We start from the raw sequence: 23893 nt of genomic DNA on the forward strand, positions 1-23893 counted from the left end.
AATTATCTGCAAATAAATTATGAAAACATTAGATGGTGAATCATCACTGCAGGAACAATAGGTGGTGGAGAGCCTCATTCTGGTCCAAATATGTTAATGTGGGCCCTCGCGCAATCCATGCATTGAAACGGAATTGACCTTAGTAGTCAATCAACTAAATGTATAGGAAATGTGTACATTTCTCTAAGTTTATTGTAAGTCATGAACAGAATGCATCATTGGTTCATATTTCCTGCTACTTTCTGAAGAGGCAATGAGAATGCCCCTGTCTCGGTGTGTACGGCAATGATGGGGGCTGGGGTTAAAAATAAAATATAGTACAAAACACACATCACGACGAGACGACACCACACCACTACATAAAGAGAGGCCTAAGACGACAACATGTCATGTGTTGCATGTGTTGCTGCCATGCTAACACAGCATGGTACTGTAGCAACACCACATGATAACATGGTAGCAACACAAGATGGCAGCAGCACAAAACATGGTACAAACATTATTAGGCACAGACAACAGCACAAAGGCAAGAAGGTAGAGTCAACAATAGATCACGCTTAGCAGCCACAATGTCAGTAAGAGTGTCCATGATTGAGTCTTTGAATGAAGAGACAGAGTTAAATCTGTCCAGTTTTTTTTGCAGCTTGTTCCAGTCGCTAGCTGCAGCGAACTGAAAAGGGGAGCAACCCAGGAATGTATGTGCTTTGGGGACCTTTAACAGATCGGATGTTGCATGTGAAGGATGAGGGCTGCAGTGGGTATCTGAGATATGGGCGAGCTCTGCTTCTAGCTCCTAAGCAACTTTGTAGTATTTTGTTATTTCTTACAAAAAACGTTCTGGGCTAATAATGTGTCACATACAGACGGAAATATCTTTTGGATATCAGTGCGACGGTAACTCACCTGCATTACGACCAGGAATATGACTTTCCCGAATTGGATCCTTTGTTCGTACCCCACAGGGCAATTGAACTTATCCCAGAGCCTGCTCCAAGATGCCGCCGGGGGAGAAGAGGTATTCGGAGTGGACTTCTAGTTAGACTCTGGAGGCATGCACACCTTCCACCGCTTCTGAGTATATTACTCACTTAGTCTCTGGACAATAAAGTCTATGAGCTCAGGGCGAGGATCTCCTTCCAGAGAGACATCAGGGACTGTAACATACTCTGTTTCACGGAAACATGGCTCTCTCGGGATATGCTGTCCCCGTCCATACAGCCAGCTGGGTTCTCAGTACATCACACATAGAGGAATAAAGAACTCTCCGGAAAGAAGAAAGGCGGTAGCGTATGTTTCATGATTAACTACTCATGGTGCGATTGTGATAACATACAGAAACTCAAGTCCTTTTGTTTACCCGAGATAAAATACCTCACAATCAAATGCCGACCGTAATTGTTTTGGGAGGTAATATTATAATTGAATTTTTTTTTTTACCTTAATTTAACTAGGCAAGTCAGTTAAGAACAAATTCTTATTTTCAATGACGGCCTAGGAACAGTGGGTTAACGGCCTTGTTCAGGGGCATAATCTTTGGTTGTAGTCACAGCCGTGTATACTGCTCCCTCAGGCCAATACTATGGCATCCCTCAAGGAACTACACTGGACTTTATGCAAACTAGAAACCTCATCCTGGGGCCGCATTTATTGTAGCTGGGGATTTTAACAACGCAAATTTGAGGAAAATACTACCGAAGTTTGATCACACGGACTGGGATATGTTCCAGGTACCCTCTGAGAATAACATTGACGTATACACAGACACAGTGACTGAGTTCATCAGGAAGTGTATAGGGGATGTTGTTCCTACTGTGACTATTAACACTTACCCAAACCAGAAACCGTGGATAGATGGCAGCATTCACTCAAACCTGAAAGCTCAAACTACTGCATTTAACCATTTGCAAGATGACTGGGAATATGGACAAAAAAACAAGTGTGGTTATAAGGCAATCAAACAGGCAAAATGTCAGTACAGAGACAAAGTGGGATCTTAACTTGTTATGGTATAGGGGACGGTTGCGTCCCACTTGGGAAAAAAACAGTGAAAATGCAGCGCGGCAAATAAAATAAAAATTTGATCAAATCAAACTTTCATTAAATCACACATGTAAGATACTCAATTAAAGATACACTCGTTGTGAATCCAGCCAACATGTCAGATTTTTAAAAGGCTTTTCGGCGAAAGCATAAGAAGCTATTATCTGATGATAGCACAACAGTAAACAAAGAGGGTAGCATATTTCAGCCCTGCAGGCGCTACACAAAATGCAGTAATAAAATATAAAACATGCATTACCTTTGATGAGCTTCTTTTGTTGGCACTCCAATATGTCCCATAAACATCACAATTGGTCCTTTTGTTCGATTAATTCCGTCCATATATATCCAAATGTCAATTTATAAAGCGCGTTTGATCCAGAAAAAAACAGCTTCCAAAATGCGCAACGTCACTACAAAATCTTTCAAAAGTTGCCTATAAACTTTTCCAAAATATTTCAAACTACTTTTGTAATACAACTTGAGGTATTTTTAAACGTTAATAATCGATCAAATTGTAGACGGGTCTATCTGTGTTCAATACAGGTGACAACAAACCATGCACCTTATTCATCCAAGCTACTCAATACTGCCCCCCTGTCACCAACAAGATGAGATGTTTCTACAACTTGATTGTAGTCCACCTGTAGTAAATTCAATTGATTGGACATGATTTGGAAAGGCACTTGTCAATATAAGGTCCCAGTCTTGACAGTGCATATCAGAGCAAAAACCAAGCTATGAGGTCGAAATAATTATCTGTATAGCTCTGAGACAGGATTGTGTCAATGGTCTAACTGACAGAGCTCTAGATTTCCTCTGTGGAAATGGGAGAACCTTCCAGAAGCACAACCATCTCTGACGCATTTCACCAATCCGGCATTTATGGTAGAGTGGCCAGATGGAAGCCACTCGCACAGCCCTCATTTACATGGATTCACTGACTTCAAAGAGGATTGGATTGAAAACCCCCACTGTTTCTGCCTCCACATAAGCGTTCACTGTACCACTGTATCACTTACTGTACACTATGAACCCGAGAGCAGCATTTCTCAACTGTGTGACTTGTCAACCCTATAGCTGATGGACAAACATCAGCAGGAACACCTTATCTCTGTAACCCCTGTATTGGCAACCTGACACACAGAAGAGAGAGGGTAACCTCCGCGACGAAGGCATAGCAAAGCATACAGTGGCACACTTTTAGTAAAGTTAAACAATCTTCATGGCTCTGTTAGTTGGATCATTTCCAGGGGTATCCAAGTGTATTGCAGAGACACTTTGTAAATGAGTTAATAGCATGGACTTCCTCTAATGCAGCCATATAAATCGTACTTTGATCAAATTACTTAGTTTGACCCCAAAAGTACTTAACAGATGAGTGAGGGATGAACACTCCCTTCTCGGTCTTTCTGAATAGTCTGGTCTAACGTGATGCTAGTGATGGATGCTACCCCCATAGAAATAGAATATCCACCCATGATGGCACATCGACTTGAATGGAGATTCCTGTTCAAGGTATCCTAGTGATTCTAGTTCTATGGCTTCCCCTGTGTGATGAATGATACCTACAGTATAATGCTACTAAACTAACTGTATTCTTATTTCTGAACCAAGGGTGCAGATTATTATGATGGGATATGCAATCTAATCTGTTCATGCATTTCTGTTTTCATGAATCAGGAGTTTCTCATGAAATTATTTCAGATCTTTAACTAACTATCTTTATTATTCCGCCTTGCTGCTTACGATTCAATCATCTTAACCGTTAACCTCTATGCTATTCCTTCCTCCTCTGTGCTGTTCTGTCCGCTTGTGGTTCCCTTAATCTTGCCTACCCTTTGACTTGGGACCCTTGATGTCTCAGGGCCTAGACCGCTCCAACTCTGGGTGCACACCATGCGGTGTAAGAGCACCCCTTGGAGATCCAGCCAGGTGCTTAAACAATAACTCCCTTCCTCTCCCACCAAAAAAATACATCACTGTCACTCCCTACCCTTCTTAATCTGCACCTCAACCACCCCGCACCTCACCTACACGCTCTACCAGACTTAGGAAGTCAAAGCTGCCTCTATGAACCTTAAACCGCCATCTTTAGTTCCTTCTTCTTTAGTTATTTCCTTTCTGTTATTACCTTTCTCAACACCTTTCTCTCTCCATTTGGCTGTAGAAGAAACATCTATGCCCATTCTGAAGTCGTGGCATTGTCACTGTCTTGAAACGAGTGCGGAAGGATTTCTCACCACACTTACTAATACCCCTAGTGTAGGAGAGGTGTTGCACGTATATTGCGGCCAACTTCCAGCCAAGACCCATGTAACTCCGTTTGTGCCATTTTTCTTTTCTCATACTTGAAATCGATACAATTTTTATTGGCAATCCCAGAGGCGTGCTTCATTTTCCCAACATTCATTTTAATTTGCTTTTTTTCATTTTCACCATGATCATTTAAACCCATGCATGACCTACGACTAATCTCATTCAGCGTGTGGGATGGGCTTGATATGGAGTGTGCTGGGTGGGTTTGGGAGTGACTGCGAGTGACTGCGAGTGTGTACGCGCTTGTCTTTGTCCTTTTTTTGTTGTCTGTGTTGTGATTATGGTTGTCGTCATTCAGTTGTCATGAAGGGTGTTTTGTGGCTCTAGTCATGTCCAAAGATTCAGTAAAAAAAAATCCTATATGCATTTTTATTTAACTGAGGTAAGTTGTACGCACAAGTTAACCCACATCTGGGGTGTTTGTTGTTATTTCCCCCGCACATTACTATGCACTAATAATACTATAATACCGCACTAATAATACTATGCACGAACTGCATGTCTAGGGGCAGTTTTTTCCACGTGTATAAAATGTATCTAATGAGGTGTGTAAGAAATGTAAATATGAGGGAACTCACACACTGCACTTCTACATTGCTACTGTATGTTTTTGTATACTGTAGTTTTAGATTATGATGTTTTGTGTGATTTGTTTGTGCTCATGTTTGTTAATTTTGTGTGTGAGAGAGGGATTCTGCTGCAGACACATCTCCTTGGGTTGAGAAGGTGCTACAGCTAGACCCCACACCTGTTGACCCCCACTAACCTGTTGTTGTTGTCACCGTCCCATCCATCCCACCCGTAGGCCATGGAGCGCTGTGGCAACCGCATGTCTTCACACACTGAGAGCGCCAGTTTCTTGCAAACTTTAACAGGACGGTTACCCACCAAAAAGGTATCTGCCACTGTCTACACCGGGGGAGGGGAGGAGCCATGCAGAATGCCCCCTCAACTTATTCGCCTGTCTGTCTTTGGATGTGTGCCTCTTGTTTGTATTGTGTATTTGGGGATTGTGGTCTTTTTGGATGTAGAGCAGGGATGGGCAACTTTGATGGGGTTGGGGACTACAAAAACTTCTGAACTCCTAATGAGGGGCCACAGTGGCTTGCAGGTCTGCATACCTACATCCATACATATACATTTGTGGACCCCAGGAAGAGTAGCTGCTGCTTCTGCAAAAGATAATGGGGATCTAAATAAGCATGCGGCCCTAAGTGACATTTTGTTTGAGGGGGTCCCCCCACCTTGCGAGCAAAACATTTTTGCAGCCCCCCTCTTGACAGTTGAGAGAGAAATTTTGTTTTATTAGTTCATTTTCTGCAATTCTACACATTTTGCTATGTGGCAGTTTTAAATCAAGTTTGCTGTAATTCTACACATTATGTCATGGGCTGGAGAAAACATTTAGTAATTTTATGCAATTCTACTCATTTTTCATGGAGCGGCGATATAAATTTGTGGTTTTACAGCTAATTTCCTGCAATTCTACACATTTTGCCATAGGGAGGAGAGAATTGTTTGCAGTTTTTAATATGATATCTGATTGAGTGACTAACAAAATCCATGGGGGACCCCTGGTTGGTAATTCAACTGTGATTACCTCCGGTTTAGATAGCTGGCGAGGCTAACTTACCGATCTAAAAAATAAATGTTAGCTGACATGGGCTAATTGAGTGACTTGGTGACTGACATAACAGGGGAAAAACTGTGATGCTCAACCACATTTTGAAATTTCACCTTGTGTATTCTAACTGTAACCAGTAAGTCGAGGCCTCGACTGACAAAAGGGGTGTCGCTGGCCTGCAGTCTTGGCTGTGATTTGAACTGTGTGTGTGTGTAATGTACCACTAACTATAGCACTTTTACTCTTGTTCCGGGAAACTGCACACACTTTTATTTTTATACATTTAGATTTAAATGAAGGCTCCCTTTTCAGTCTTACCACCAGACACAGGTGCACCAAATGGAATATTTTGTTTTTTTTAGCAAATATGACATGATTCAGATAAGTTGATGTGTGTGCCTAACTGTCTGGTCTTTGTGTCTCCATCTCTCTGTGTCTCAGTTGTTCCACGAGGAGCTGGCCCTACAGTGGGTTGTGAGCAGTGGCATCGTCAGGGAGGGAGCTCTACAACAGGCCTGGTTCTTCTTTGAGCTCATGGTAAGACTACACACAGCTGCATCTCTGGCGCCCTTTTCACACTACTAAGCTGTGCCGACCTGTACTGCTCTGGCCTGGTTGCATATCCAACATAATTGCTTGGTTAGTTTTAAAAACTGATTTTAATAAGATAAATTGTACAACTACGTGGCATAGACTTAGACATCACTGTGTCTGTCCCATTATGGAGTCTGTGAGAGCATGGGAAGCACCATTGACGACATCTTCATTTTGAAGTAGTACATTTTTCTTCTACTACTTGAGTTTGCAAACAAACTGAAAATGTGCGTACTGCCACCTGTAGTGTGTTGTTTGAATAGGTTTCATGCCAAGGTTGACACCTGCAGTTATGGAATGTTTACTCACGAGTGTAATTCATTGGCTGATCCCTCTTGATGACCTGGATGGAATTATGTGATCCTTCCTTAACCCATATGAAGTTTCACACAGTTACTACTTCAAAATGGTGTAAGTCCTCAATGGTGCTGCCCATGCTAAAACAAGCTTTTGGGCCCTAGCGTCCTCTATCATCTGCTATGGTTGGGCCCTGTCTCACCTTGATGACCTACACTCCTCAGGTGAAGAGCATCATCCACCACCTGTACTTCATCGAACGGCTGGAGTCGCCCAGAAAGAACCGTTTCCCTGAGCGCTTCATGGATGACATCACAGCCCTGGTCAGCACCATCGCTGGGGACATTGTCTCACGCTTTCAGAAGGTAGGAGTGAAAATTAGAATAAACTTTGTCACCAGCATAGGACACACAGGACACTACAGATCAGGCTTACATCAACACAGCAATTTCTAATGCCACTAACCACACAGATACTTCAAATAAATTGATATTTTATGGTTCTGAGTAAATCAGATCGAGCAGTGTTCTCGAGAATTTACCCTGACCTCTGACCCTGTGTTTATGTCCAATCAGGACCTGGAGTTGGTGGAGCGTCTGAACACCAGCCTGGCCTTCTTCCTGAATGACCTGCTGTCTGTCATGGATCGAGGCTTTGTCTTCTCCCTCATCAAGACATACTGGAAACAGGTACTGGGAGAGGGAACCTACCCACTTAGCACCCCAACAGCACCTCAATGACAACATCCTTGTAGAATCTGCTTTCATTTAAAAGGCTTGGTGATGAAACCACTATGATCGATTACAGAGTGACTTTGTGCACAGGATTTCGGGAGTAACGCTACAGTAGCTATCCTGCCAATTATCAATCCTGCTATCCTGCCCAAATGATTACCGCTCTGTAGCACTCACGTCGGTATCCATGAAGTGCTTTGAAAGGCTGGACATGGCTCACATCAACACCATCATCCCGGAAACCCTAGACCCACTCCTATTCGCGTACCTGTTCCAACAGATCCACAGATGACGCAGTCTCAATCGCACTCCACACTGCCCTTTCCCACCTGGACAAAAGGAACACCTATGTGGGAATGCTGTTCATTGACTACAGATCAGCGTTCAACACCATAGTGCCCTCAAAGCTCATCACTAAGCTAAGGCCAATGCTACTAAACACCTCCCTCTACAACTGGATCCTGGACTTCCTGACGGGCCACCCCCAGGTGGTAAGGTTATGTAACAACACATCTGCCACGCTGATCCTCAACATGGGTGCCCCTCAGGGGTGCGTGCTTAGTCCCCTCCTGTACTCCCTGTTCACCCACGACTGCGTGGCCAGGCACGACTCCAACACCATTACGTTTGCTGACGACACAGCAGAGGTAGGCCTGATCACCGACAACAGTGAGACAGCCTATAGGGAGGAGGTCAGAGACCAGGCCAGGACAACATCCTCTCCCTCAATGTGAGCAAGACGAAGGAGCTGATCGTGGACTACAGGAAAAGGCGGACTGAACAAGCACCCATCAATAATGACTGGGCTGTAATGGAGCGGATCGAGAGTTTCCTTGGTGTCCAAATCACCAACAAACTATCTTGGTCCAAACACACCAAGACAGTCGTGAAGAGTGCACGACAACACCTTTTCCCCCTCAGGAGACTGAAAAGATTTGGCATGGGTCCCCAGATCCTCAAAAAGTTATTCAGCTGAACCATCGAGAGCATCCTGACCGGTTGCATCACCGCCTGGTATTGCAATTGCTCGGCATCTGACCGTAAGACGCTACAGAGGGTAGTGCGTACGGCCCAGTCCATCAGGGGCCAAGCTTCCTGCCATCCAGGACCTATATACTAGGCGGTGTCAGAGGAAGGCCTAAAAAGTTGATAAAGACTCCAGTCACCCAAGTCATAGACTGTTCTCTCTGCTACCACACGGCAAGCGGTACCAGATCGCCAAGTCTAGGTCTCAAAGGCTCCATAATAGCTTCTACCCCCAAGCCATACGACTGCTGAACAATTGATCAAATTGCCACCTGGACTATTTACATTGAAACACCTTTGTTTTTACACTGCTGCTACTCACTGTTTATTAACTATGCATAGTCACTTTACCCCTACCTACATGTACAAAATAATTTGACTAACCTGTACCCCCACACATTAACTCGTTACCGGTACCTCCTGTATATAGCCTCGTTATTTTATTGGTTTACTTTTTAACTCTTCCTTGAATTGCTTTGTTGGTTAATGGCTTGTAAGTAAGCATTTCACGGTAAGGTCTACTACACCTGTTGTATTTGGAGCACGTGACAAATAAGATTTGATTTGAACTACAGTATTGGATATCACTTCACTGACTTGGAGTAAAGGGCCTCAACAGTGCTTCTCCATCAAACCCCATTTTGGGCACTTTCCTAGACCTCATTCCATGTCTTTCCCCAGGTGTCCACTAAGCTGTACATGCTGCAGAACCCGACTCTGGAGTCCCTGAGACTCGACTTCCTGAGGATCGTCTGTAGCCACGAGCACTACGTCACACTTAACCTGCCCTGCAGTCTCCTCACGCCTCCCGCCTCGCCTTCACCCAGCGTGTCATCCGCAACCTCACAGGTCAGCTATACACCGTACATACACACTGGACACACACATACAGCTGAAGTCGGGAAATTTACATACAGCTTAGGCAAATACATTTAAACTCAGTTTTTCACAATTCCTGACATTTAATCCTAATAAAAATTCCCTGTCTTAGGTCAGTTAGGATCACCACTTTATTTTATGAATGTGAAATGTCAGAAAAATATTGGAGTGATTTATTTCAGCTTTTATTTCTTTCAGCACATTCCCAGTGGGTCAGAAGTTTACATACGCTCACTTAGTATTTGGTAGCATTGCCTGTAAATTGTTTAACTTGGGTCAAAGGTTTCGGGTAGCCTTCCACAAGCTTCCCACAATAAGTTGGGTGAATGTTGGCCCATTCCTCCTGACATAGCTGGTGTAACTGAGTCAGGTTTGTAGGCCTCCTTGTGCACGACAACGCTTTTTCAGTTCTGCCACACGCATTTTCTATAGGATTGAGGTCAGGGCTTTATGATGGCCACTCAAATACCTTGACTTTGTGGTCCTTAAGCCATTTTGCCACAGCTTTGGAAGTATGCTTGGGGTCATTGTCCATTTGGAAGACCCATTTGTGACCAAGCTTTAACTTCCTGACTGATGTCTTCATATGTTGCTTCAATATATCCACATCAGTTTCCAACATGTAGCCATCTATTTTGTGAAGTGCACCAGTCCCTCCTGCAGCAAAGCACCCCCACAACATGATGCTGCCACCCCCGTGCTTCACGGTTGGGATGATGTTCTCCGGCTTGCAAGCCTCCCCCTTTTTCCCCCAAACATAACGATGGTCATTATGGCCAAACAGTTCTAGTTTTGTTTCACCAGACCAGAGGACTTTTCTCCAAAAAGTACGATCTTTGTCCACATGTGCAGTTGCAAACTGTAATCTGGATTTTTTTATGGCGGTTTTTGAGCAGTGTCTTCTTCCTTGCTGAGTGGCCTTTCAAGTTATGTTGATATAGGATATCGTGGATATCGACACTTTTGTACCTGTTTCCTCCAGCATCTTCACAAGGTCCTTTGCTGCTGTTCTGGGATTGATTTTCACTTTTTGCACCAAAGAACATCCATCTCTAGGAGACAGATTGCGTCTCCTTCCTGAGCGGTATGACGGCTGCACGGCTGCGTGGTCCCATGGTGTTTATACTTGCGTACTATTGTTTGTACAGATGGTTCCTTCAGGCTTTTGGAAATTGCTCCCAAGGATGAACCAGACTTGTGGATGTCTAAAAAAAACAAATCTAAGATCTTGGCTGCTTTCTTTAGATTTCCCATGATGTCAAGCAAAGAGGCACATGAGTTTGAAGGTAGGCTTTGAAATACATCCACAGGTACACCTCCAATTGACTCAAATTATGTCAATTAGCCTATCAGAAGCTTGTGAAGCCATGACATCATTTTCTGGAATTTTCCAAGCTGTTTAAAGGCACAGTCGACTTAGTGTATGTAAACTTCTGACCCACTGGAATTGTGATACAGTGAGTTATAAGTGAAATAATCTGTCTGTAAATGACTGGTGTCATGCACAAAGTAGATCTCTTAACTGACTTGCCAAAACTATAGTTTGTTAACAAGAAATGTGTGGAGTGGTTGAAAAACAAGTTTTAATGACTCCAACCTAAGTGTATGTAAACTTCCGACTTCAACTGTATATACGCACCAGATATACGCACGCACACACGTCCTGGAGTAGTAAGTGGTGTGTGGACAATTTCTCTAAATCATCCCCTGCTTCTGTTTCTCACTCTCTCCATACCTCTCTCCATCTCCACAGAGTTCTGGCTTCTCTACCCATGCCCAGGACCAGAAGATTGCCAACATGTTTGAGTTGTCTGTCCCCTTCAGAGAGCAGCACTACCTGGCTGGTTTGGTGCTGACTGAACTGGCTGTTATCCTGGACCCAGAGGGCGAAGCGTCAGTAATCGTAAACTGTGTTACTGTCTGTGTGTTTGTGTGTGATCGGGAGACCGAGAGGTTATGTCATTTGTCTCCTTTGTCGCTCTCTGTCATTCTCGAGGCAGGCTCCTAGGTGGTTAGTACATTGTTACTGTGTGTGAGGGTTACTGTGGTCACATGGACCTCATGTTTCTCTCGGTCATTCTGTACTGTCTGAAGGTCTAGGGGGAGGGGGGGGGTACTGTGGTCACTTGCACTTCATGTTTCTCTCGGTCATTCTGTACTGTCTGAAGGTCTAGGGGGGGGGGGGTACTGTGGTCACTTGCACTTCATGTTTCTCTCGGTCATTCTGTACTGTCTGAAGGTCTAGGGGGAGGGGGGTACTGTGGTCACTTGCACTTCATGTTTCTCTCGGTCATTCTGTACTGTCTGAAGGTCTCTGTGGTCACTTGGACCTCATGTTTCTCTCATCATTCTATACTGTCTGAAGGTCTAGGGGGAGGGGAGGGGGTACTGTGGTCACTTGGACCTCATGTTTCTCTCATCATTCTATACTGTCTGAAGGTCTAGGGGGTACTGTGGTCACTTGGACCTCATGTTTCTCTCGGTCATTCTGTACTGTCTGAAGGTCTAGGGGAGGGGGGTACTGTGGTCACTTGGACCTCATGTTTCTCTCGACATTCTGTACTGTGTGGGGGGGTACCGTTGTCACGTGTACCTCATGTTTCTCTCGTTATTCTGTACTGTCTGAAGGTCTAGGGGGGTACTGTGGTCACTTGCATGTTTCTCTCTGTCATTCTGTACTGTCTGAAGGTCTAGGGGGGTACTATGGTCACATGGACTTCATGTTTCTCTCGGTCATTCTATACTTTCTGAAGGTCTAGGGGGGCACTGTGTGTGATGTGCTATTGAGAAAGTGTCTCTCCTTTGACCTATACTGTGTGTCTTAGCCTTGAGAGGGTCGAGAATGACAAAGGGGCAGTACAATATGTGAGTGAGTGACTGTTAACTTCTTATGGTATAGGGGACGCTTGCGTCCCACTTGGCCAAAAGCCAGGAAAAATGCAGCGCGGCATATTCAAATAAATTGATATAAAAATCAAACTTTCATTAAATCACACATGTAAGATACTAAATTAAAGCTACACTTGTTGTGAATCCAGCCAACATGTCAGATTGTAAAAAGGCTTTTTGGCGAAAGCATAAGAAGCTATTATCTGATGATAGCACAACAGTAAACAAAGAGGGTAGCATATTTCAACCCTGCAGGCGCTACACAAAATGCAGAAATAAAATATAAAACATGCCTTACCTTTGACGAGCTTCTTTTGTTGGCACTCCAATATGTCCCATAAACATCACAATTGGTCCTTTTGTTTGATTAATTCTGTCCATATATATCCAAAATATCCATTTATTTTGCTCGTTTGATCCAGAAAAAAACAGCTTCAAAATTGCACAACATCACTACAAAATATTTCAAAAGTTGCCTGTAAACTTTGCCAAATCATTTCAAACTACTTTTGTAATACAACTTTAGGAATTTTTAAACGTTAATAATCAATCAAATTGAAGACTGGTCTATCTGTGTTCAATACAAGAAGACAACAAACCAAGCTACTTTTCAAGTCTTGCGCAACTCTCAACAGTGTTACGCAGTTCCTAGATGGCCGTACTTCTTCATTGCACAAATTAATAACCTCAACCAAATTCCAAAGACTGGTGACATCCAGTGGAAGCGGTAGGAACTGAAAACAAGTTCCTAAGAAATATCGTTTCCCAATGAGAACTCGGTGAACAGACAAAAAAAAATTCTGAATGGTTAGTCCTCCGGTTTTTGCCTGCTACGTAAGTTCTGTTATACTCACAGACATGATTCACACAGTTTTAGAAACGTCAGTGTTTTCTATCCAACTCTACTAATAATATGCATATCTTATATTCTTGGCATGAGTAGCAGGAAGTTGAAATTGGGCACGCTATTTATCCAAAAGTGAAAATGCTGCCCCCTATACCTTAAGTTAATAAGCGGGGTTATCGTTCATCAGACGTATACAATGACTGTTCAAAATATTAAGAACACTTTCCTAATATTGAGCTGCACCGCCCCCTTTGCCCTCAGAACAGCTTAAATTTGTTCGGGGCATGGACTCTACAGGTTGTCGAAAGCTTTCCACAAGGAGGCTGGCCCATGTTGACTCTAATGCTTCCCAAAGTTGTCAAGTTGGCTGGATGTCTTTTGGGTGGTGGACCATTCTTGATACACACGGGAAATTGTTGAGCGTGAAAAACCCAGCAGCGTTGCTGTTCTTGACACAAACCTACAAAAATGTCGATGTGAACATCTGCCACATATAGTGTCAGTTTAAAAGCCCAGCTAATGATGGTATTGGACTTTTTCCCATATAGCCTATGCATGGTCCATATTATCAGGTATGTTATTAGCAGGAAGCGTTATCACTTGTAGCCCAACTGATGCAGCATAGTGTCTATAAATAAATAGGCTGAAGCATGGTGTAGCCTATCTGCATTTACCCTACTGAGCTTATTATTAGCTAGATTCCAAATGTGATATTTTAGTTAGCATCCTAATGATGCATTGTATGTCCCAAAAGACTTGCATAAACACATTGAATGTAATGTAGGCCTACCCGTCAGGGTAACTTGGGGTAAACCTCCCCTGGGGTATCACTGTGTGTACTTTTTACCGAAACCACCATGTCACCCCCCCCAACAAATCAAACTTTATTTGTCACATGCAAATCAAACTTTATTTGTCACATGCAAATCAAACTTTATTTGTCACAATAACGAGGCTATATAAAGGGGGTACCGGTACTGAGTCAGTGTGCTGGGGTACAGGTTAGTTGAGGTCATTTGTACATGTAATTAGGGGTGAAATGACTATGCATAGATAATAAACAACGAGTAGCAGCAGTGTACAAAACAAATGTGGGGGGGGGAGGTGGTGTCAATGTAAATAGTCTGGTGGCCATTTCATTAATTGTTCAGCAGTCTTATGGCTTGGGGGTAGAAGCTGTTAAGGAGCCTTTTGGTCCTAGACTTGGCGCTCTGGGACCACTTGCCGTGCGGTAGCAGAGAAAACAGTCTGACTTTGGTGACTGGAGTCTCTGACAATTTTATGGGCTTTCCTTTGACACCTTCTAGTATATAGGTCCTGGATGGCAGGAAGCTTGGCTCCACTGATGTACTGGGCCGTACGCACTACTCTCTGTAGCGCCTTACTGTCAGATGCCGAGCAGTTGCCATACCAGGCAGTGATGCAACCGGTCAGGATGCTCTCAATGGTGCAGCTGTAGAACTTTTTGAGCTTTTGAGCACCTAGGGACCCATGCCAAATCTTTTCAGTCTGCTGAGGGGAGACTGAAACCACACTGCCAGTTCTCTGACCTCCTCTCTATAGGCTGCCTCATTGTGATCAGGCCTACCACTGTTGTGTCGTCAGCAAACGTAATAATGGTGTTGGAGTCGTGTTTGGCCATGCAGTCATGGGTGAACAGGGAATGTTTATCCTAAAAGTGCATCAACAACGTCCCCCCCACAGTGGAGTACAGGAGGGTACTAAGTACACACCCCTGAGGGGCCCCAGTGTTGTGGATCAGCGTGGCAGGCATGTTGTTGCCTACCCTTACTACCTGGGGGAGGCCCGTTTTGTGAAGTCCAGAATCCAGTTGCAGAGGGAGGTGTTTAGTCCTATGGTCCTTAGCTAGTGATGAGCTTGGCGGGCTTTATGGTGTTGAACACTGAGCTGTAGTCAATGAACAGCATTCTCACATAAGTGTTCCTTTTGTCCATGTGGGAAAGGGCAGTGTGGAGTGCGATTGGTGGATCTGTTGAGGCGGTATGCATATTGGAGTGGGTCTAGGGTATCCAGGATTATGCTGTTGATGTGAGCCATGTCCATGAGCCTTTCAAAGCACTTCATGGCTACCGACGTGAGTGCCACTGGGTGGTTATCATTTAGGCAGGTTACCTTTGCTTTCTTGGGCACAGGGACTATGGTGGTCTGCTTGAAACATGTAGGTATTACAGACTCAGTCAGGGAGAGGTTGAAAATGTCAGTGGAGACACTTGCCAGTTGGTCTGTGCATGCTTTGAGTACACGTCCTAGTATTCCATCTGGCCCTGCGGCTTTGTGAATGTTGACCTGTTTAAAGGTCTCACTCACATCGGCTACCGAGAGCGTTATGACACAGTCTTCCATAACAGCTGGTGCTCTCGTGCATGCTTCAGTGTTGCTTGTCTCGAAGCGAGCATTAAAGGCATTTAGCTCATCTGGTAGGCTCGTGTCACTGGGCAGCTTGCGTCTGGGTTTCCCTTTGTAGTCCGTAATAGTTTTCAAGCCCTGCCACATCCAACGAGCGTCAGAGCCGGTCTAGTATGATTTAATCTTTATCCGCTTTGCTTGTTTGATAGTTGTTATGAGGGCATAGCAGGATTTCATATAAGCGTCCAGATTAATGTCCCACTCCTTGAAAGCGGAAGCTCTAGCCTTTAGCTCGATGCGGATGTTGCCTGTAATCCACGGCTTCTGGTTGGGATATGTACGTACGGTCACTGTTGGGACGATGTCGTCGATGCACTTATTGATGAAGCCGATGACTGAGGTGGTATACTCCTCGATGAATTGGGACATGCTTAACACCCTGGCCATCCTACAATCTAAGCTAGATGCCCTCAATCTCACTCTAATTATCAAGGAACCTACCAGGTACAACCCTAAATCTGTAACCATGGGCACCCTCTTAGATATCATCCTGACCAACTTGCCCTCTAAATACACCTCTGCTGTCTTCAACCAGGATCTCAGCGATCACTGCCTCATTGCCTGCGTGCGTAATGGGTCTGCGGTCAAACGACCACCCCTCATGACTGTCAAACACTCCCTAAAACACTTCAGCGAGCAGGACTTTCTAACCGACATAGCCTGGGTATCCTGGAAGGATATTGACCTCATCCTGTCAGTAGAGGATGCCTGGTTGCTCTTCAAAAGTGCTTTCCTCTCCATCTTAATCAAGCATGCCCCATTCAAAAAATGTAGAACTAAGAACAGATATAGCCCCTGTTTCACCCCAGACTGCCCTTGACCAGCACAATAACATTCTGTGGCGTTCTGCATACAGCGTGGTGTGGCGTTCTTCTCATACAGCGTGGTGAAGAAGGCGCAACTGCGACTCTTCAACCTCAGGAGGCTGAAGAAATTTGGCTTGTCACCTAAAACACTCACAAACCTTTACAGATGCACAATCGATAGCATCCTGTCGACCTGTATCACCGCCTGGTACGGCAACTGCACCGCCCTTAGCCGCAAGGCTCTCCAGAGGGTAGTGCGGTCTGCGCAACGCATCACTGGGGGAAATTTACCTGCCCTCCAGGACACCTACAGCACCCGATGTCACAGGAAGGTCAAAAAAATCAAGGACATCAACCACCCGAGCCACTGCCTGTACACCCAGCTGTCATCCAGAAGGCGAGGTCAGTACAGGTGCATCAAAGCTGGGACCGAGGGACTGGAAAAAGCTTCTATCTCAAGGCCATCAGACTGTTAAACAGCCATCACTAACATAGAGAGGCTGCTGCCAACATAGACTCAAATCTCTGGCCACTTAAATAAATGGACCTAATAAAGGTATCACTAGTCACTTTAAATAACGACACTTTAATGTTTATATCCTACATTACTCATCTCATATGTATATTCTGTATTCTATTCCATCTACTGCATCTTGCCTATGACGCACAGCCATCTCTCATCCATATATTTATATGTACATATTCTTTTTCATCCCTTTACATTTGTGTGTAGTAGGTTGTTTTTGTGAATTTGTTAAGATAACTTGTTAGATATTACTGCATTGTCGGAACTAAAAGCCAAGCATTTCACAACACTTGCATTAACATCTGCTAACCATGTGTATGTGACCAGTAACATTTGATTTGATACCTCACGCTGTCTTTTGTTTCCGCAAAAGTTTTTGGGTCAAAAATGACAAAACATCAGCATCAGCTAGAAACGCTATAATGCAATGCGTCAGGAAATTGTTTGGTCAATGTGTTTGGACTTGTCCCTGTCCAAATACACCAAGAAAACAACAACCTCTGCCTTTCTCCCTCCCTAACCTACAGGATGTTTGGCTTACATAAGAAGGTGATCAGTGTGGTCCATAACCTGCTGTCCAGCCATGACTCTGACCCCCGCTACGCTGACCCTGAGGTCAAGGCCTGTGTCTCCATGCTCTACCTGCCACTCATCGGCATCGTCATGGAAACGCTGCCCCAGCTGCATGACTTCACGGGTGGGTCTAAATTCTACATTTAAGCCTTCCGTGTCCCAAACTTTCAGGAGTATTCTGAGTCTGTAGATATGTGGAGTTTATCCATACTTGAATGGCTGTGTGATTAGATTAAAGGACTATCAGGTGGCTTTAGAAGTCTTTGGGCATCCCACTGGTTCTGGTGCTGCTCAGGAAAAGCACATTAAACAATGTCTGTAACTCTGTGTGCTACTCCCGACTAATTTTGTTTTGTGCTTGTTGATCCTGATTGGTCCCCCCCCCGCCCCCCTCATTTCTGTAGATTCTCATATCCAGTGGGGCCGCCCTGGGGGAGCTCAGGGGTCCGCAGATGGGGCCGGGGGGGATGAGTCTGTAGAGGATGGCAACAGCATGATCAGTCAGACTGTTGCCATGGCGATAGCTGGGACCTCATCTCCAATGTCCCGTCCCAGCAGCTTCCTGCTCAACCCACAGGCAACTACAATTCCTGTTCTCTCTTTCTCTATCCCTTCCTCGCTTATTCCCTCTGTATTTTCTTCCAGAGTCTCTTTCTCTCCTTCTGTTAAGTTCCCCCTTTCTACCTCTTTACTTTCATAACTCTCTGTTTTGCTCACATTTTTTCCCTTGGTCTCTTCCCATCTCCCTCTCTCCAGGCCAGTCGTCCGCACGCCACCTTCTCAGCAGAGTCCAGTCGCAGTCTGTTGATCTGTCTGCTGTGGGTTCTGAAGAATGCAGATGAGTGTGTACTACAGAAGTGGTTCACTGACCTGTCTGTCTCCCAGCTCAACCGTTTGCTGGACATGCTCTTCCTCTGTGTCTCCTGCTTCGAGTACAAGGTAACGTGACTCCTGGAGCACAGAAAAAGCACGCGATTGTTGTAGATCTATTGTAGTAAGGCCTCAATTCTGTAGAACCACGTCAAGTGTATTGCCTCTCTTGACAGTCCATTATTTCGTGCCTGGATAAGACTGGGTGGAAAGAAACTTATTTCAAAAGGTTTTATTAATTTGTACTTCCCAGGCTCTTATGAGTTGGTTTTCAAATCGTTACATGTACAGTTGAAGTCAGAAGTTTACATACACCTCAGCCAAATATATTTAAACTCAGTTTTTCACAATTCTTGACATTAATCCTAGTAAAAATTCCCTGTCTTAGATCAGTTCGGAACACCACTTTATTTTAAGAATGTGAAATGTCATAATAATAGTAGAATGATTTATTTCAGATTTAATTTATTTCATCACATTCCCAGTGGGTCAGAAGTTTACATGCACTCAATTAGTATTTGGTAGCATTGCCTTTAAATTGTTTAACTTGGGTCAAGCGTGGGTTAATTTTGGCCCATTCATCCTGACAGAGCTGATGTAACTGAGTCAGGTTTGTAGGCCTCCTTGCTTGCACACCCTTTTTTAGTTCTGCCCACAAATGTTCTATAGGATTGAGGACAGGGCTTTGTGATGGCCACTCCAATACCTTGACTTTGTTGTCCTTAAGCCATTTTGCCACAACTTTGGAAGTATGCTTGGGGTCATTGTCCATTTGGAAGACCCATTTATGACCAAGCTTTAACATCTTGAGATGTTGCTTCAATATATCCACATAATTTTCCTGCCTCACGATGCCATCTATTTTGTGAAGTGCACCTGTCCCTCATGCAGCAAAGTACCCCCACAACATGATGCTGCCACCCCCATGCTTCACGGTTGGGATGGTGTTCTTCGGCTTGCAAGCCCCCCCTTTTCCTCCAAACATAATGATGGTCATTATGGCCAAACAGTTCTATTTTTGTTTCATCCGATCAGAGGACATTTCTCCAAAAAGTACAATCTTTGTCCCCATGTGCAAACTGTATACTGGCTTTTTCAACTCATTTATGTCCAAATAGCTCCTTTTGTTAGCGCGTTTGGTAATCAAATCCAAACTCACGAAGCGCGTTCACTAGGAGCAGACGAAATGTCAAAAAGTTCCGTTACAGTCCGTAGAAACATGTCAAACGAAGTATAGAATCAATCTTTAGGTTGTTTTTAACATAAATCTTCAATAATGTTCCAACCGGAGAATTCCTTTGGCTGTAGAAAAGCATTGGAACAGAGTTCGCTCTCACGTGAACGAGCGTCACGAGCTCAAGGCATTCTGGCAGACCTCTGACTCATTCCCCTCTCATTCACCCCCACCTCACAGTAGAAGCATCAAACAAGGTTCTGAAGACTGTTGACATCGAGTGGACGCCTTAGGAAGTGCAACATGACCAATATCCCACTGTATCTTCAATAGGGAATGAGTTGAAAAACAACCAACCTCAGATTTCCCACTTCCTGGTTGTTGTTTTTTCTCAGGTTTTTGCCTGCCATATGAGTTCTGTTTTACTCACATACATCATTCAAACAGTTTTAGAAACTTCAGAGTGTTTTATGTCCAAATATACTAATAATGTGCATATATTAGCAACAGGACTGAGGAGCAGGTAGATTACTCTGGGCACATCTGCGCACCCTATTCATCCAAGCTACTTAATACTGCCCCCAGCCATAAGAAGTTAAAGTCAACTTAGTGTATGTAAACTTCTGACCCACTGGAATTGTGATACAGTGAAATAGTCTGTCTGTAAACAATTGTTGGAAAAATTACTTGTGTCATGCACAAAGTAGATGTCTTAACCGTCTTGCCAAAACTATAGTTTGTTACAAGAAATGTGTGTAGTGGTTTAAAAACGAGTTTTAATGTCTCCAACCTAAGTGTATGTAAACCTCCGACTTCAACTGTGTGTGTGTGTGTCTTTCGGAGAGGTTGGGTTACAAGTGGAAGTATCAGTTGGACCTTGTGTGCAGTTGACTAATAAAGTCATCTTAATCGGAGTGCTTTCCTACTCTCTTCGGCTCACCTATAATCCATCTCTATTCTATTTTACCTCTCTTGCTGTGGTGATGTGGCGCAGTAACCCAGTGTAACTTCTCTCCATCCTCATCGTGGAAAAAGGCCCATGTTGTTTTCACCACCATGCAGGGGAAGAAGGCCTTTGAGCGCATGAACAGCCTGACCTTCAAGAAGTCCAAAGACATGAAGGCCAAGCTGGAGGAGGCCATACTGGGGAGCATCGGGGCACGGCAGGAGATGGTCCGCCGCAGCAGGGGACAGCTGGGTACACACGGAACACACACGCACACACATTGGGAAAAGTGATCTGAAAATGACCATTCCATCTCTCTCGCCTTCACCTTCTCTTTCCCTTTCGCTCCACATCTCCTCACCCTCTCTACCCCTTTGCCTAATTTTCCCCTTCTCTCCTCCTCTTATGTCGCCCCCCCGTAGAGAGAAGTCCGTCAGGCAGTGCCTTCAGCAGCCAGGAAAACCTGCGCTGGAGAAAAGACATGACACACTGGCGCCAGCACAGCGAGAGGATGGACAAGTATGCTTACGCTTTTTACACACACACACATACACACACACACAGAGCGCGAGATAGAGAGAGATGCATGCTCACATCGCCATCTCACAATCCACTCGGGCCCTATAGTGGGCTTCTTAAAAGAAACAAGAATCTAGTTTGAACTGAACAAGCCCACACCGAGCGATATGGGTTGGATTCCTGATGCTACAACAGCAGAATACACGCTGATAGACCCTATCCTATTGTTTTTAGATGCTCAGTGTTTAAAACACCTGTAAGGCACATGCGTCTTTTCCTCTGTCCAATTTAATCTGTTAACTCATTCCTCCGAATGTTCTCTCGTGTCTCACTGTGCCTCTGTATAGGAGCCACAGATCACTCAGGTATTGTATTGAATGGTACCCCTGGAGTCAGTGTGCTGCAGTGCTCTGAGTTTCTCCTGCTGCTTTGGTGACCTGACTCATTACCTCCGAACCCTGACCTCTGACCCCCTAACCTCTCCTGTAACGGTGCTTGTGGTTTATGTCTGTCTGGCGCCTGCAGTGGGACTGCTGGTCCTTTAACCAGTGTGCAGTGCTCATTTGGGTTCTGACTGACATGTGTCTATTCCCTATTCTGGGTTTAGATGGGTGAAATCGATGTGATTCTGTCGCAAATGGTAGGCTCTCAATTGGTTGATTCCGCATGTGTGACAATTTGCACAGTAGAAAATGTAGATGATTGTACAGCATGTGTACTTGCCAATTAGACTCGTTTGTAATACTGAATGTCCGTTAATCAACAACAAAACAAATGGAAAAGCACTTTCATAGAAATCACATCTTCTATAGGTGTGGCCTCTCTACCCCTACCACTCTCCATCCAACCAGTGCCCCCCTAACCTTCCTCCTGTCTTACCTCTGCTGCCTAACATGCTGACCACACCACTCGCGTCATGTGCGCGAACATTGCGAAATAAATGTACACATACATGTTATTCAATCATTGCAACCACATTGCTCGCAAGCGTCTACATGGCCAGGCGCTAAAATAGAAATTGGGTATATTTGTGACGCTCAACGCGCTTCAAGTCCGGCCTCTAGCATCTCCTCATTGGCTTTTAGGACCATATACCCACATGCCATCTCCTCATTGTTTTTTAGGAGCGTATACCCACGTGGGTGATTGAAAGATGAACTGAGGTCAGCACTCCAGTCAGTTGCAGTAATGTACTGTAAAGTTGGTTGCCAACCTTCATATAAAGTCCAAAGGAAAAAAAAGAAGCCTGAAGGAATGAGGAGAGATGATGAGAACCTAATTTGGTTTGCCGTTTTATCTGTGGATTAATTGTCGGAGTAGTGGACCTTGAGCATTTCAGGTAAAATAACAACCCAGTGTTTATATCCCAGGACAAATGAGCCAGCAACAGAAAGCTAGCTAGCTCTATTGCCATAAATGTTTAATGCTTTTTGACCTGTTCCCAAATTAATATAATTGGTTCAGAGTTTGTTTTGATATTTCAACCTGCGTGCCCTGATTGCTTCTGGTGTGAGTGAACAAAATCAACGTGTGCGCGTTGACGCACGTACGCGTCCGGTTTGGTCAGCATGTAACTAACCCCCCCCCCCCAAGGGTTGGAAGTGCGTTTGGGTCCCTGGTCCCCTGCTCTCCTCTCAGCGTGTAGCTACCGTGTGCTCTGGACTCTGTGGTGTACTGTGTCGTGCAGGTTTAGAGACAGCATCCTACTACACAGCCCAGGGAGTCCAACCCAAACCCAGGAGCCTTTAGTAGTTAGGTGTGTGACTCGTCAACTGTAACAAAGCATGTCATGACCCCCCACCACCATCATCCTATTCTTCAACCCCTCCATACACCAAACCCCTTACAGTACGTTGCACATGGAAGAACTCCTGTCTGTGTGCGATGGCTCAAATGTGACTGACAGGCATGATGAGTGCTGTGGCATTCAAGGGGACCCCATGAATATGGAGCTGGCCAGCGGCCATTTTGGAGAGTGTCTGACCTTCTGTCACGTCCTGTTTCCTGTGACAGGACCCGAGCGGAGCTGGAGCATGAAGCACTTATTGACGGTAACCTGGCAACGGAGGCCAACCTGATCATTCTGGACACTCTGGAGATCATCGTCCAGGTACAGAGGAATGACGTTTCCACCAGCAGCACTGCAGATATTGCGACGAGAGAGATGCAAGACTTTGCCAGACTCTCACACAGTCGCTAACAGTATCGGCGCATGTGTACCTGCACAGGTTCGCTTCACGCTCTTGCAGTGTGGCAGCCAGGGCACCAAAATATCTGATAAGTATAGCCTCGCGCTACAACCCTCTTAGTTGTTGTGGAAATGTACCCACTATGCTGTTTACTCTGTGCACCTATGTCATATCGCTGAGTCTACCTTTAAGAGGCACCGGACTCCTCACACACGCACACAGTCAGGTTGAAAGATGGACACATTTGCAAACCAAATTTCCCTCTGGAGACAATACAAATGTATTGATTGATTGTGGTATGTATTTTTAAATGTTGTTTTATTTAACCTTTTATTTAACTCGGCAAGTCAATTTAGAGCAAATTCTTATTTGCAATTACACTATTTGTGTATCCTAGGCGGTGTCTGTGACCGAGTCGAAGGAGAGTATCCTGGGGGGAATGTTGAAGGTGCTGCTCCATAGCATGGCCTGTAACCAGAGTGCCCTCTACCTCCAGCACTGCTTTGCTACACAGAGGGCTCTCGTCTCCAAGGTCAGAATTGACTTCCTGTCTACAATTGTGTCGATATCTTCCATCGAGGAGTTGCACCTTCTTAAAGAGATTTTGTGAGGTC

The 23893-nt window shown here is 44.6% G+C and overlaps 1 protein-coding gene across 15 annotated transcripts in view; it reads left to right on the forward strand.

Annotated features, from left to right (window-relative positions):
* Positions 1 to 23893, forward strand: part of LOC112250715 (dedicator of cytokinesis protein 7) — an 84588-nt gene that overhangs the window by 49624 nt on the left and 11071 nt on the right. For 4 of the 15 annotated variants that reach the window (XM_024421170.2, XM_024421086.2, XM_024421095.2 and 1 more), the window contains exons 21-35: positions 5165 to 5254; positions 6425 to 6520; positions 7099 to 7239; positions 7450 to 7563; positions 9316 to 9483; positions 11267 to 11406; positions 17536 to 17705; positions 17986 to 18158; positions 18338 to 18520; positions 20661 to 20823; positions 20994 to 21090; positions 21438 to 21455; positions 22778 to 22846; positions 23104 to 23200; positions 23677 to 23811. In XM_024421170.2, the coding sequence (XP_024276938.1) occupies positions 5165 to 5254; positions 6425 to 6520; positions 7099 to 7239; positions 7450 to 7563; positions 9316 to 9483; positions 11267 to 11406; positions 17536 to 17705; positions 17986 to 18158; positions 18338 to 18520; positions 20661 to 20823; positions 20994 to 21090; positions 21438 to 21455; positions 22778 to 22846; positions 23104 to 23200; positions 23677 to 23811 (1854 nt within the window). The other 11 variants (XM_024421148.2, XM_024421131.2, XM_024421154.2 and 8 more) reach the window with 8 other exon arrangements.

The sequence above is a fragment of the Oncorhynchus tshawytscha genome, linkage group LG01, assembly GCF_018296145.1.
Source record: "Oncorhynchus tshawytscha isolate Ot180627B linkage group LG01, Otsh_v2.0, whole genome shotgun sequence".
NCBI lineage: Eukaryota > Metazoa > Chordata > Actinopteri > Salmoniformes > Salmonidae > Oncorhynchus > Oncorhynchus tshawytscha.